The 11965-nt window shown below is 51.2% G+C and overlaps 1 protein-coding gene across 2 annotated transcripts in view; it reads left to right on the top strand.

The window, feature by feature from the left end:
* Positions 1–11712, top strand: part of HK2 (hexokinase 2) — a 60489-nt gene extending 48777 nt beyond the window's left edge. The window contains exons 11-18 of one of the 2 annotated variants that reach the window (XM_002921461.4): positions 1732–1880; positions 2134–2253; positions 3946–4041; positions 4506–4605; positions 4702–4885; positions 6155–6310; positions 7470–7703; positions 9466–11712. In XM_002921461.4, the coding sequence (XP_002921507.1) occupies positions 1732–1880; positions 2134–2253; positions 3946–4041; positions 4506–4605; positions 4702–4885; positions 6155–6310; positions 7470–7703; positions 9466–9610 (1184 nt within the window). In that variant the 3' untranslated portion in view covers positions 9611–11712. The remainder of the gene's footprint in view (positions 1–1731; positions 1881–2133; positions 2254–3945; positions 4042–4505; positions 4606–4701; positions 4886–6154; positions 6311–7469; positions 7704–9465) is intronic. The other variant, XM_034659425.1, reaches the window with a different exon arrangement.
* The last annotated feature ends 253 nt before the right edge of the window (positions 11713–11965 follow it).

An 11965-nucleotide genomic window follows, 5' to 3' on the forward strand; every position in this document is an offset into this window, starting at 1 on the left:
TTTGTCCTCGTGTTGGGGCCCCGGGGGGACTCCCTTCGCCTTAGCATTTTGTTTTGGGGCCAGCACGTGTTTCTCCAACTACAGTACTAGGAAATTCTAGTGTTCGAGAAGTTCGACCAAGGCATTCCTCTGCTACAAATTGAATACTAATAATGATAAACACTTAACTGAATGCCTGCTATGGGTCAAACGCTTCCGTGGGCATTTTACACATATTGAATTCATTTAATCTTGAGCTGTTAACAGATTAGTAATTAATTTTGTTAACAAACTAATGTATTTGTCATAAAACTGAGGCACAGAGAAATGAAGAAACCTGCCCAAGTTCCCATGGTTGGAACACAGCAGAGCTGGAATTCAAACCCAGGAATTTTGGTTCCAGGGCCAGTTCTTGTTAGCCTAGGTCAGGGGTTGCATGCTAAGGCATATGAGCTAAATCTGGCCCGCTGCCTATTTCTTTAAATAAAGTTTGACGAACACACAGCCACGCCCATTTGTCTACGCATTGTTATGGCCGCTTTGCTATGGCCGCTTTGCGCTACCATGACAAAGCAGTGTGGTTACAGCAGGGACTGTGGCTCACGAGACCTAAACAGTTTACCACTTAACCCTTTACAGGGAGATTGCTGACCCATGGTCTGGGTCTTGCACATTAAGAAATGATGGTCTCGGGGCGCCTGGGTGGTGCAGTCGTTAAGCGTCTGCCTTCGGCTCAGGGCATGATCCCAGCGTTCTGGGATCGAGCCCCACATCAGGCTCCTCTGCTAGGAGCCTGCTTCTTCCTCTCCCACTCCCCCTGCTTGTGTTCCCTCTCTGCTGGCTGTCCCTGTCAAATAAATAAATAAAATCTTTAAAAAAAAAGAAATGGTGGTCTCCTCCCAATGCAGAGAACTAACGTTGAGCAGCCCAGGGTCGTGCAGTTGGCGCAGGTGCCCAGGCAGAGACGGGGCCGCGGTGCCTGCTCTGCCCCCTCCTGACCCATGGGCCTGAGGGAGTGACTCAGCCTGGCTCAGCCGGGTCTCCTCCTCCATCGGAGGGAAAGGCAGTGCCTCCTCCTCTTGGCTGCCTGAGGGCTGCACGAGGAGCGTGTTTGAGGCACGTAGCACATCATTATGATTGCCCAACAGAGGAGGGTTTTCTCATGTAAAAAGATTTCCCTTCGATTTCCTTTAAAGAGTTGAACTCTGCTGTTTCTTCTGTATTCTAGAAGCTAAGATAAGGTGGCCTTTGATTTAGCATGAACGACATGTTTAGATTTTTTTTTAAGATTTTATTTGACCGCATGCACGTGAGAGAGAGCACAGGTAGGGAGGAGGGGCAGAGGGAGAGAGAGAAGCAGGTTCCCCACTGAACAGGGAGCCTGACACTGCGGGACTCGATCTCAGGACCCCAGCGTCATGACCTGGGCCGAAGGCAGCTGCTTAACCGACTGAGCCACCCAGGCGCCCGTAGATATTTTTGAGTTTTCCGCATCACGTATCACAATTTCCGGTGTCCGGCGGAGCTCATTGTGACTTCGGTGCCCCCCGAACTCATCGGAGGACCGCTAAGCAGCAGCAGGGCTTACTTTCTTTCCTGTTCGGTGGAGCACACAGTCCCTCTCTCCCGAGGGTGTTGAGGGGCTGCCAGGAGAGGCCTCCGTTAGGGGAAAGGGCTTTAGACCGTCACTCTCTGCAGTGCTGACGTGGTGACACTCCAGCACGTCACCTTCCGGGCTTGTTTATTTTTCAGAGAAGGGTGACTTCCTGGCCTTGGACCTTGGGGGTACCAACTTCCGGGTCCTGCTGGTGCGCGTGAGGAACGGAAAGCGGCGTGGAGTGGAGATGCACAACAAGATCTACTCTATCCCACAGGAGGTCATGCACGGCACAGGGGATGAGGTGAGGCAAGGTGGCCCTCTGGGAGGGGACCCCAGTAGATACCCACGTCTCGCCCTGGAGGACGGTGCTTTCTCTGCTCAGCCATGGTCCCGGGGGAGGCTGGGTGGGCCGGCTGGCCTGGTCTTCCCCTGGGTTTGTGCCTGAGTGTGTGTTTCTCCCGAGGGGAGCCCCTGAGCTCGTAGCCAGGCCCTGCTCGTGGGGCGGCCTGCCCTGGCCTTGGGCCCCTCCCTCAGAGCCTGACTTCTCCCCGCAGCTCTTTGACCACATCGTCCAGTGCATCGCCGACTTCCTTGAGTACATGGGCATGAAGGGTGTGTCCCTGCCCCTGGGTTTCACCTTCTCCTTCCCCTGCCAGCAGAACAGCCTCGATGAGGTAACCGAGCCTCCTAGGGGGCTTGCCTGTGGGCTTTACTGACCCTGCCTCAGCCAGAGTTTGGAGCAGGGAGAAAGTTGAGCTGAGAGAAGGAAAAGAAGGGCATTCATAAGCAGTTGTGACGAGGGGTCTGTTGGTGGGCATGATTCAGTTGGAGCTGGTGGAGGTTAAGTAGGTCACAATCTTTGGGAAGATGACGATGGTGCTTATCAAAATAATAACAGTGAACGTTTTTACAACACTTTATGCCAGGCTCTGTGCCAGGCTTCCTATGTGTGTTACCTCATTTAACCCTCACAGCAACCATATAAGGTAGGTGTTTGTATACCCATTTTGCAGAAAGGAAAACACAATGTACAGAGATGCAAGTATCTTACACCAGATGAAAAGGCTTGGGAGTGGCCAAGCTCAGATTTGAATTCCGGGTTCCTGATATCTGAGCCCATGTTCTCAGGGATGCTCACCAGCTCTGCAGGACATTTTCATTCATCTCCTGTTGTTTAGATGCCCCGTGCTTTGCTTTTCATTCCTTTTCATCTTGCCTTGTGTGAGCGGGCAGGTGGCGAAGAGCTGGTGTGCTTAGATACTCCTCACGTGGTGTGTTGAGAACGGAGGGAGCTGAGTACCATGCTTGGGCTTGTCCTAGGTTGACAATCGGCCTACGAGATGTTCGGATGCTCTTGTCTGAGCAGTTTCATTAGAGATGTGGAGCTAATTTGTAGCAAGACCGTTAGGCGGAGGTGAGCTCACCGTTGTTAGGGTGTAAAGCCGGACAGTGCTGGGATTATATTTTGTTTTTCCAAAACTCCTGGGATCCGAGCACAGTGTGACACATGCAGGTTGACTTGTCATTCCAGACCCACCTGGGCCATAAAATGCCAGCTCGTGGCGAGGCCAGGCCAGGCCCAGAGAAACCTGGCTGTGGGTGGGTAGTGAGCTCTTACGGATTCTGGCCGCGCAGGAAGGGGCCCAGGAGCCCTTGGTGCTTGTTTCCTGCTGGGCTGCAGCAGCAACGGGGGACCAGGGGACAGTACACGAAACAGTTCTCCCGCATGTAAAACCACCACGTATCTCTCTCTTCCCCTGGGGGCCGCTCGACACAGCAGACGGCCACAGGAAAGATAGTGGCTTATGGCATCCCTGAGGACATGAGAGCGCTTCCCTCCCTGGGCTGGTGTGAGGCCTATCTGTCACCCACCTACCATCAGGGCACTTGTTATGCCCGACTGGAGTTTGACAATTAAGAGACACACTCTGACTTCTGATGTAAATATAGGACAGGACAGAGCAAACTGCTTTTCCTGGTGAAAGAAACCCGTGTATAGAACTTTTCTCCCCCCGGGGGGGGGGCACTGCTGTGGTACTTAGGGGCCTGTGGAGTCGGCGGGCCTGGGGGTGAGTCCTGCTCCTCTCCTCCAAGCTTCAGGCCTTGGGCAGGTCACGCCAGCGCTGTAGTTACCTATAAAAGGGGCATCATAATGGTAAACATGTCAGCAATTTGCTGTGGGGGTTAAATGACGGGACGCGTGCCTCGTAGGTGCTCCATCACGTGTGGGAGAGACGGGTGGTTATTACGGGGACCGTATGACTTGGTGGTGAGGTTGGGAACTGGAGGCGTAGCCGGGCCGCCGGGGTGACGCGGGAGCCCTCCTCTGATGTCCTGCTCTGTGCTCCTGTGTGATTTTTTTTTAGAGCATCCTCCTCAAGTGGACCAAAGGCTTCAAGGCATCGGGCTGCGAGGGAGAGGATGTGGTCATGCTGCTGAAGGAGGCCATCCACCGGCGAGAGGTGGGACAGCCGCGCGGCATGAGGCCTGGAATGCCCTGTGTTCGCAAAGTGGGCAAATGTTGGGTGCGGGTGCTTGGGCTAAGGGGAGATTAGCGTGATCCTTCCGTGATGATTGAGTGTCCCTTGTGTGTCAAGCCCTGCTCCTGGCACTGGGGATTCCAGAATGACCACAGTACACTCTTGTGCTATAAACAAACCCATGAGCTAATGTCAGATGCTGTCGTGCTGGGAAGAAAAAGGAAGTCAGGTGAGGACAGGGTGAGTGGGCTAGAGAAGGGCACTCTTAAATTGCACAACCAGGGAACATCTCTGAGGAGGTGACATTTGAGCGGGGACCTGAATGAAAAGAGAGAATGAGCTATGCTGTATAAAATACACTTTATATACATACAGATCTCCCTTGCAAGTGTCAGGAAAACGTTGGGGTTCGTTGGTGGACTGGGGATCTGCTTTTGCCCTCTCAGGAGTTTGACCTGGACGTGGTTGCCGTGGTGAATGACACGGTCGGGACTATGATGACCTGTGGCTATGAAGACCCTCACTGTGAAGTCGGCCTCATCGTTGGTAAGGACCCGGCTGTCGTTCCTGGGTCGTGACCCACAGGTTCGGGTGGAGGGAGGATGGTGCAGGGTGAGGCGCTGACGTGTTTGCGGTTGGCAGGCACGGGCAGCAACGCCTGCTACATGGAGGAGATGCGGAATGTGGAGCTGGTGGAGGGGGAAGAGGGCCGGATGTGTGTCAACATGGAGTGGGGGGCCTTCGGGGACAACGGATGCCTCGATGACTTCCGCACGGAATTTGATGTGGCTGTGGATGAGCTTTCCCTCAACCCTGGCAGACAGAGGTGGGTACCCCAGTTCGTGTGGGTCCTGGTATGTGCACCCCAAAACTACACGGTGATGAGTGAGCAGATCCTTGACAACAGCAAATCCCAGGACACTCATTTTTGAGATGTGAAGAGAGGAAATTTTCTTGGAAAGGGTTCCTTGTCAGATGCATCTGGAAAGTTCTCCCTGCTGGACTGTGACGCCGTCAAAGTTCATTTGGGAAAACAAGTCAAAATAGTTGCGTTTTGAGGACCATTTCCTATAGGGAATCAGTCACATAGGTTTTAGAGGGATGGAAAGGGGACACCGAGGAACACAGAGCTAGGAAATGCTAGAAGTAGCCTCCCTTCCCTCCTGTCTGTGAGAACAGGAGAGAGAGAGAGAGAGAGGGGCTGCTAAAACCTAGGTCTGGGACAGTGAGGAACAGTAGACATCTGCTGATAGTAGGGTGAAGAAGCTGGCGTGGCAGAGAGAGGAGCAGGAAGCAGACAGGAAGGCTTCTCTTCCTCCATCCAGTATGTAGCACCCTCAGTTGTCAGGACTGGACAAGGGCCAGCCCCAGCCTCACAAAGCTCTGAGCTGTGGGACGGTAGTGTAAGATCCAGCACACTTCCCACTGGGACGATGTGTAGCATTTTCTAACTGGATATGGTCAGGGGCCGTAGTTCTGCAGAACACACTTTTGTCCAGAGTCGAGGTCACAGACTGAAATGCTTCTAGGGGCCAGACAGGTGTCATTAATGAAACAAAGGGCGAGACAAGATGGAGTGGCGCTGGGGGTCTGGGTTGAAACTGGGGGTCTCAACTTCTTTAAAGGCACTATGCAGGGCGAGAAGACCCTCAAGCCTCTGAGCAGTCACATTCAATTCTAGTGGCCAAGATGGGTTCTCCAGTTGGCACTAGTTACTTGAGTGATAATGATGTCACGGCTTGGAGAGAAAGCCTGCTGAACGCCTGGTGAAGTCCATTCTTAAGACTCAGCATCCTGCCCTTTTCTAGGAGGTGGGCTTTGGGTGTGGTTTCCTACTTGAGGAGTTGGGAGTAAGCATTGGAAGGTGATGAGCCCAGAAATTGGGATGATCCCAGGGATCCCCATGGGCCTCAGGCAGGCACTGGTCAGTTCGCAGAAGGCTGAGGGTCAGTGTGTGCAGACACCAGGAATCCTGCCCAAGTGAATCGAATAGCACTTCCTTTCCCACCCAGGGGATCTGCATGCCCTCTGCCTGCTAATGTTCTGGGCATCTCGCCTTCCAACGTAACCTCCGGGAACATTATCTGCATTGCAGGTTCGAGAAAATGATCAGTGGCATGTACTTGGGTGAGATTGTCCGTAACATCCTCATCGATTTCACCAAGCGTGGGCTGCTCTTCCGTGGTCGCATCTCAGAGCGGCTCAAGACAAGAGGAATCTTTGAAACCAAGTTCCTGTCTCAGATTGAGAGGTGAGCATTTGGGCCCGGGGTTGGGTGGGACCGTGTCCTCCCTCCCATGGGCAGCAAGTGGAAGGATTTCCGGAGCTCAGGTAAGATCAGGGTATGGTTTATAGATAGGTCAGTTTGGTTGCAGAGACCTTCATCCCTATACTGTTTATTTAAAGTGACACATGGATAGTTGGCATTTTAAGCGTGAAAAATCCTGCTGAGCTGTGGGGAGTCCGTGCAAAATAATATTGTTGGGTTATAGGCCCATTACCAAAGGTGGGAAGGTGCCTGTTCACGAGATATAAATCGAACACATGGAGGAGGTAGCCTATTAAAGCCTATTAAAGCACTTGGCAGGGGGGGTGCGTCTTAACTGCGGTGACAGGACAAGCAGGATCGAGGGGAGGCTGGCATGCCAGGCAAGCAGAAATCAGGCCACGCGGTGGCTCGTTAAAGCAAAACCTCCCTTCTCCCGTCTAATCATGGCAGCAGAGTCGGCTCCAAATTAGAATGGGGACTTGCAGAGCCCTTGACCAATGACTGCCGTGCACTGCTCTCAGGTGGTGGGAAAGCAGGAAGCGGTGAGGGGCCCGAGCGGGGCCCCAGGGCACCTGCACCAGTGAAGAGAGTCTGTTCGAGTTTGCATGTCCATTCGAGGGCAGGAAGCCGATTCTGGGGTTCTGAGAGAGTTCCCTTGGTATAATAGGATTTATATTCTTCTTAAATTCGATTCACATTTGTTTCATAAAGAGTTGCCATCAGCCCACCCTGGGAGGGGGCGTAGAAATAGAAGAGGGATCTGTGCTGGGAGCTAGGGGCTGCCTGTCCTGTTGACCCATGAACAACACGGAGGAGATGGGTAGGAAAGAGCTTTGCAGCCAAAAATGCCAGCTACAGGCATCCTCAGTGCCTTTCTTCTTTCCAAATGAGTGGAAAACGAGACAGTGACTGTCCCGTTTTCTTGAGTACCTGTTGTCGGTAGCAGTGCCCTGCCTCACCTGGGCCAGGTGGAAATAGCTGTTTCTCGGCGTTTCTGTCACACTCAGGAGGGGCTCTGTGGGGTCCAGTGGGATGAGCATGGGTTCCTGGACTGAGTTCAAGAACAGGAGCCACCCGGAGTGTGGGCCACCAGCCCCTCGTGTATGTGACTGACCGCTCGCTGTCCTCCCCGCCCCTGCAGTGACTGCCTGGCCCTGCTGCAGGTGCGCGCCATCCTGCGCCACCTGGGGCTCGAGAGCACCTGTGATGACAGCATCATTGTCAAAGAGGTGTGCACCGTGGTGGCGCGGCGGGCAGCCCAGCTCTGTGGCGCAGGCATGGCCGCCGTGGTGGACAAGATACGAGAAAACCGGGGGCTGGACACCCTCAAAGTGACCGTGGGCGTGGATGGGACCCTCTACAAGCTACATCCCCAGTGAGTGCCTAACCTCCCCTCTCCCTGCCTGTCTATCTCTCTCCATCTCTTCTTTCCTTGCTTTCCCTTCTCTCCCTCTCTCTCACTCTCTTTTTATTTTATAGCAAACCACCCGGCATTCCAAATGAGTCTATATAACATAGACGCTTTAAAGTTTAATAACCAGAAGTAAGCCTGTGTTTGACCACCCAGCTTGGAGGACTCGGTGTCCCCTGCCAGGGGGTGTGCTCTGGGGACTCAGTCCCCAGCTGCCTCTCACTGTGTATCTGTGTTTGCATTGCTACTGTTCCGTTTTCCTTACATTTGAACCCGCCATCAGGGGAATCCTCCGGCATCTCTCCTTTCGGGACTGGCTTGTATAGTTTTGAGACGCATTCACACTGAAGTGTGAGGTTGGAGTTCCTGAATTTTCAGGGCTGTGGAGCATACCTTTGAATGAGTATACTGTAGTTTATTGTGTTGCTAATGGGTATTGGCTTATTTCTAGATTTTGTCGGTTACAAACAGTGCTCCTGTGAACATTCTGGGAATGTGTGCTGGAACTCCAGAGAGGTATTTTCTACAGTCTGGCGTGGGGGCTGGCGGACTAGAGCCACGACTGTTTTTGTAAATAAAGTTTTATTGGAATGTGGCCATGCGCACTCATGGATGTGTCATCTCTGGCTGCTCTCGCTCTACAATGGCGAGTACTTGCCCACAAAGCTGAATGCGCATCTACCGTCCGGCTCTTTAGAGAAAGCATGTCCCTCGAACTGCCCAGTGTGGAAGCACTGAATTCCCTTTTCTTTCTACACTTTTCCCAGTCCCTCCATCTCTCTTCTTCTCCTCTCATCAACCATTATTCCTCTCCCTTCTTCACTCATTTGCATATGTTTTGAGTAAATCCTTTTGAATTCAGGAAGTGCCCCACTCCTTTTCCCCTGGAAGTTTTTTGGAGCAAAGTTAGAAGACCAGAGCTGTTACCCTGGTCTGGGCAGTAGGTGGGGCAGAGTGAGCCTCAACTGAAATGTTGCCTGCTCTCACCATGACTCTTTCGAGGAGTTGAGTTTACACAGTTAGTGGAAAGGAACTTGTAGTTCCAAGCCCCTTCTGTTGGTGATCAGTGCCTCATGAGTGGGAGTCTTGGTCCCAGATGAGGCTGGGGAGGGGGACAGAAGACAAGCCCCTAGCACTGAGGCTTATTTCATAGATGACGAGGGCATCCTGACCCTGCTATGTTGGGGGACATGGTGACTCTTCCTCTAATCCCATACTGAAAGGCTCTACAATCACAGTGTGGCAGTGACCCCCTGAGCCTGCTCCTTTCATCTTTAATGATGTTTTGGATTAGATGTGGTCTGGGAGAGTCCATACCCCTGGGAAATAAAGTGTCATGTGCGTGGGGCTTGGTCTTCCTTCCGGAGTTCATGGACAGGCTGTGCATGTCATACCTGTGGAGCCCATGACCCTTGAACCGCTCTTCCACTGGTGAGTTTTAAGAACACAACCTCGAGAATCTCACACAGTTGCCTCCCAGTGGCTCTCAGCTCCCCACTTGCCTGCTGTGACCTAGAATCCGGGCATGTTGCTAGCCACTCGGAGCCTTGGTTTTCTGATACACAGTTCACAGTGAGTGTTTAGTACCCGGTAGCTGTCATCCTTTTGCTCATCTTAATAGTTCCTGGGGTTCCAGCATCACTTCATAGGATCTTATCTTGGGGGACACAAATCAGTCATGACTAAGATGTTTTTTTTTCCTGTGTCTTCCTCCCAACATTCACAGCTTTGCCAAAGTCATGCACGAGACGGTGAAGGACCTGGCTCCGAAATGTGACGTGTCCTTCCTGGAGTCAGAGGACGGCAGTGGGAAGGGGGCGGCTCTCATCACTGCTGTGGCCTGCCGCATCCGCGAGGCTGGCCAGCGATAGAGTCCCTGGAATCGGAAGGGACTTCCTCTGTTTCCCCCTCTTCCCTGCTTTAATTTATAAGATGTCATCCCCTGTGTCAGAGACGGGCCCCTGGGCTTTTCCTTGGCAGAGAGGAGCCTGTGGGACTGGGTGTGGTCTCTGCGGATACTCACTGTTGAGTTCAGTGCCCAAGCCTTGGCCCTCCTGAGATAAATATGTTTTGAAGTAAGGACTTGTTCATGCTTGTCACAACTATTCCTACTGGTTCTTTTTAAAAATCAAGACAAATTTTAACCTTTAGTAATCACCCTGGCCAAATACTAAGTCCCTGCATAATCCTACAGGATGGGGACACTAATGAAAAGATAAATGGTGGCTTCACCATGGACCCTGAACATGATATTTCTGGTGAAGAGCATTCCCCAGCACGGAGGGTGCTACTGTTTCTCCCCTGAGATCTGGAGGGATCTTCACTAATTGCAGCCTGATTCTCCCACAGGCAGAAGGGGCAGGGGTGGGAGGAGAGGCAGCAATGGGGGGAAATCCGTGGATAGCCACGTGGCAGCCTCTCTTTAACCTGCTTTACAGCCTGGTGGGTTCCAGCGGATGCTTGTCCTGGAATTAAAGCATCCTGGATCTGAGAAAGCAAAACCAAGGCCCCGGGTGGGTTCCTGAGTCCTCCGTGAGTAGTGGACCTTTGGGGCAGAGGAGACTTTTTGGTCTGTTTTTAAAATTTTTCCTCCAGAAGTGGAAACAACTCTATTTTCATTTTAATTTATGTTTGAAATTTATTTAGTTCATGAAGTATATCTGTTCCTTTATCTTGACACTGTATGTAATGATTGGTTGTATGTAATGTATTTATATGTCAGTGTGTTATGTAAATAAATACACAGGGTCTTTTCAGACTTGGCCTCTGTAGTAGATGAGTGTAGTTACAGGATGGAGGATGAAGATACTGACAGGTTACTAGAAATACCTCATTCGCCTGCGGGGAGAGAAGGGAAGCCTCTTCAGGGTGAGTGAATGGCTAAGTAGCTCCTTCCCGGCTCCTCTTTAACCTGCAGACTGGGAAACGTGGAAGGAGGGCACAGTGAGGGAAGCTGGGTCTTTGGCTCAGAAGCCACAGCAACTGGCTGCTCTGTCTAGACCTTCCTGGGGCAATATTACACGGGCTCTTAACCAAAGCAAACAGGAATCCTTTCAGACAGACGCATTGCTTGGGAATCGTCGTTCTTAGGGCAGTCAGTAGTATCTTTAAGCTCCCTAAGGAGATAAAGGAAGCCACCAAGAGCATTTCTTAAAAAAATTCTGTCTCACTGTTAATAGCAAACCAAAACCAAACAATGAAACAATCAAACGAAGGAAACCTCAGGAACAACACTTTTAAAGGCAGATTTGTGCCCTCCTAGCAAAATTGGTCTGTTTTGTAAATGTTTTTCCAAGAAGTGTTGTCCGAGGGCTTCTCTAGGCTGAGCTGTTTTTATATACACAGTATTTATTTCAAACTGTGAGTGGGGGTGGTAGGAGTGGGGTGGCATAAAATCTTCCATGCTCTATGATTCAGGAGTGCAGTTCGTTCTGAATCCGAATGCCACTTCCTCCCTAAAATGTGCACACCCACACACGGCAACTACACGGTAAGGAGGGAATGACCCTAGAACACTATTGAGTGGGAATCAAAGATCACAACAAGGAAGGAAAGAGGGGACTCGGTAGCACCCAGCTTTGCACATTTATCACCCTTGTACTGAGAGAACAACACCTAGATGTGCGTGTCACTAAAGAATGCCCAAGGCGTAGAGATGAATTTTAACTTTTAAACTTGAAAATTAGGCACTGTCTGTGAAATTGCACTTTTTTTTTTTTAAGGTAGAGCTGTGTGTGTGTGTGGCTATCAAGGTATGTTGTCGGTTTCCAAAAACGAAAATGCATTTTGAATGTCTGTGTTCCCACAGTTAGGTGACAGTTCCTTGCTGATGCTGCTTTGCCTGATGTAAATACAGTGAATCTCGAATCTTCGAGCACTCAGTCTAGTAAAGATGTTGTCACGTATAATAGAGAGCTAGTTGAATTAACTATGTGATGTTAACTATTAATAAATTTTAACACTTTTCAAAATCTCCATTGTGTGCTTCATGAGGATTTTTAAGAGTGCCGTCATCTGTGGGGCGTACTAGTGCTTCCTGGCCGATCCGAAGAATGGACGAGTATCTCGGTTTTGACTGTATGGGCTTGCTGGACAGGCATGTGGCCAAGACTTGGTCTTGACCCCAGAGAGTTCTCTTCTCAGAAACTCAGTTCCAATGGAACTGGAGGATAGATGACCTTTCCTAGGTCATTTTTGAGCCCCTAGCTTTCAAGCATCAGTGAAGA

The sequence above is a fragment of the Ailuropoda melanoleuca genome, chromosome 4, assembly GCF_002007445.2.
Source record: "Ailuropoda melanoleuca isolate Jingjing chromosome 4, ASM200744v2, whole genome shotgun sequence".
Taxonomy (NCBI): domain Eukaryota; kingdom Metazoa; phylum Chordata; class Mammalia; order Carnivora; family Ursidae; genus Ailuropoda; species Ailuropoda melanoleuca.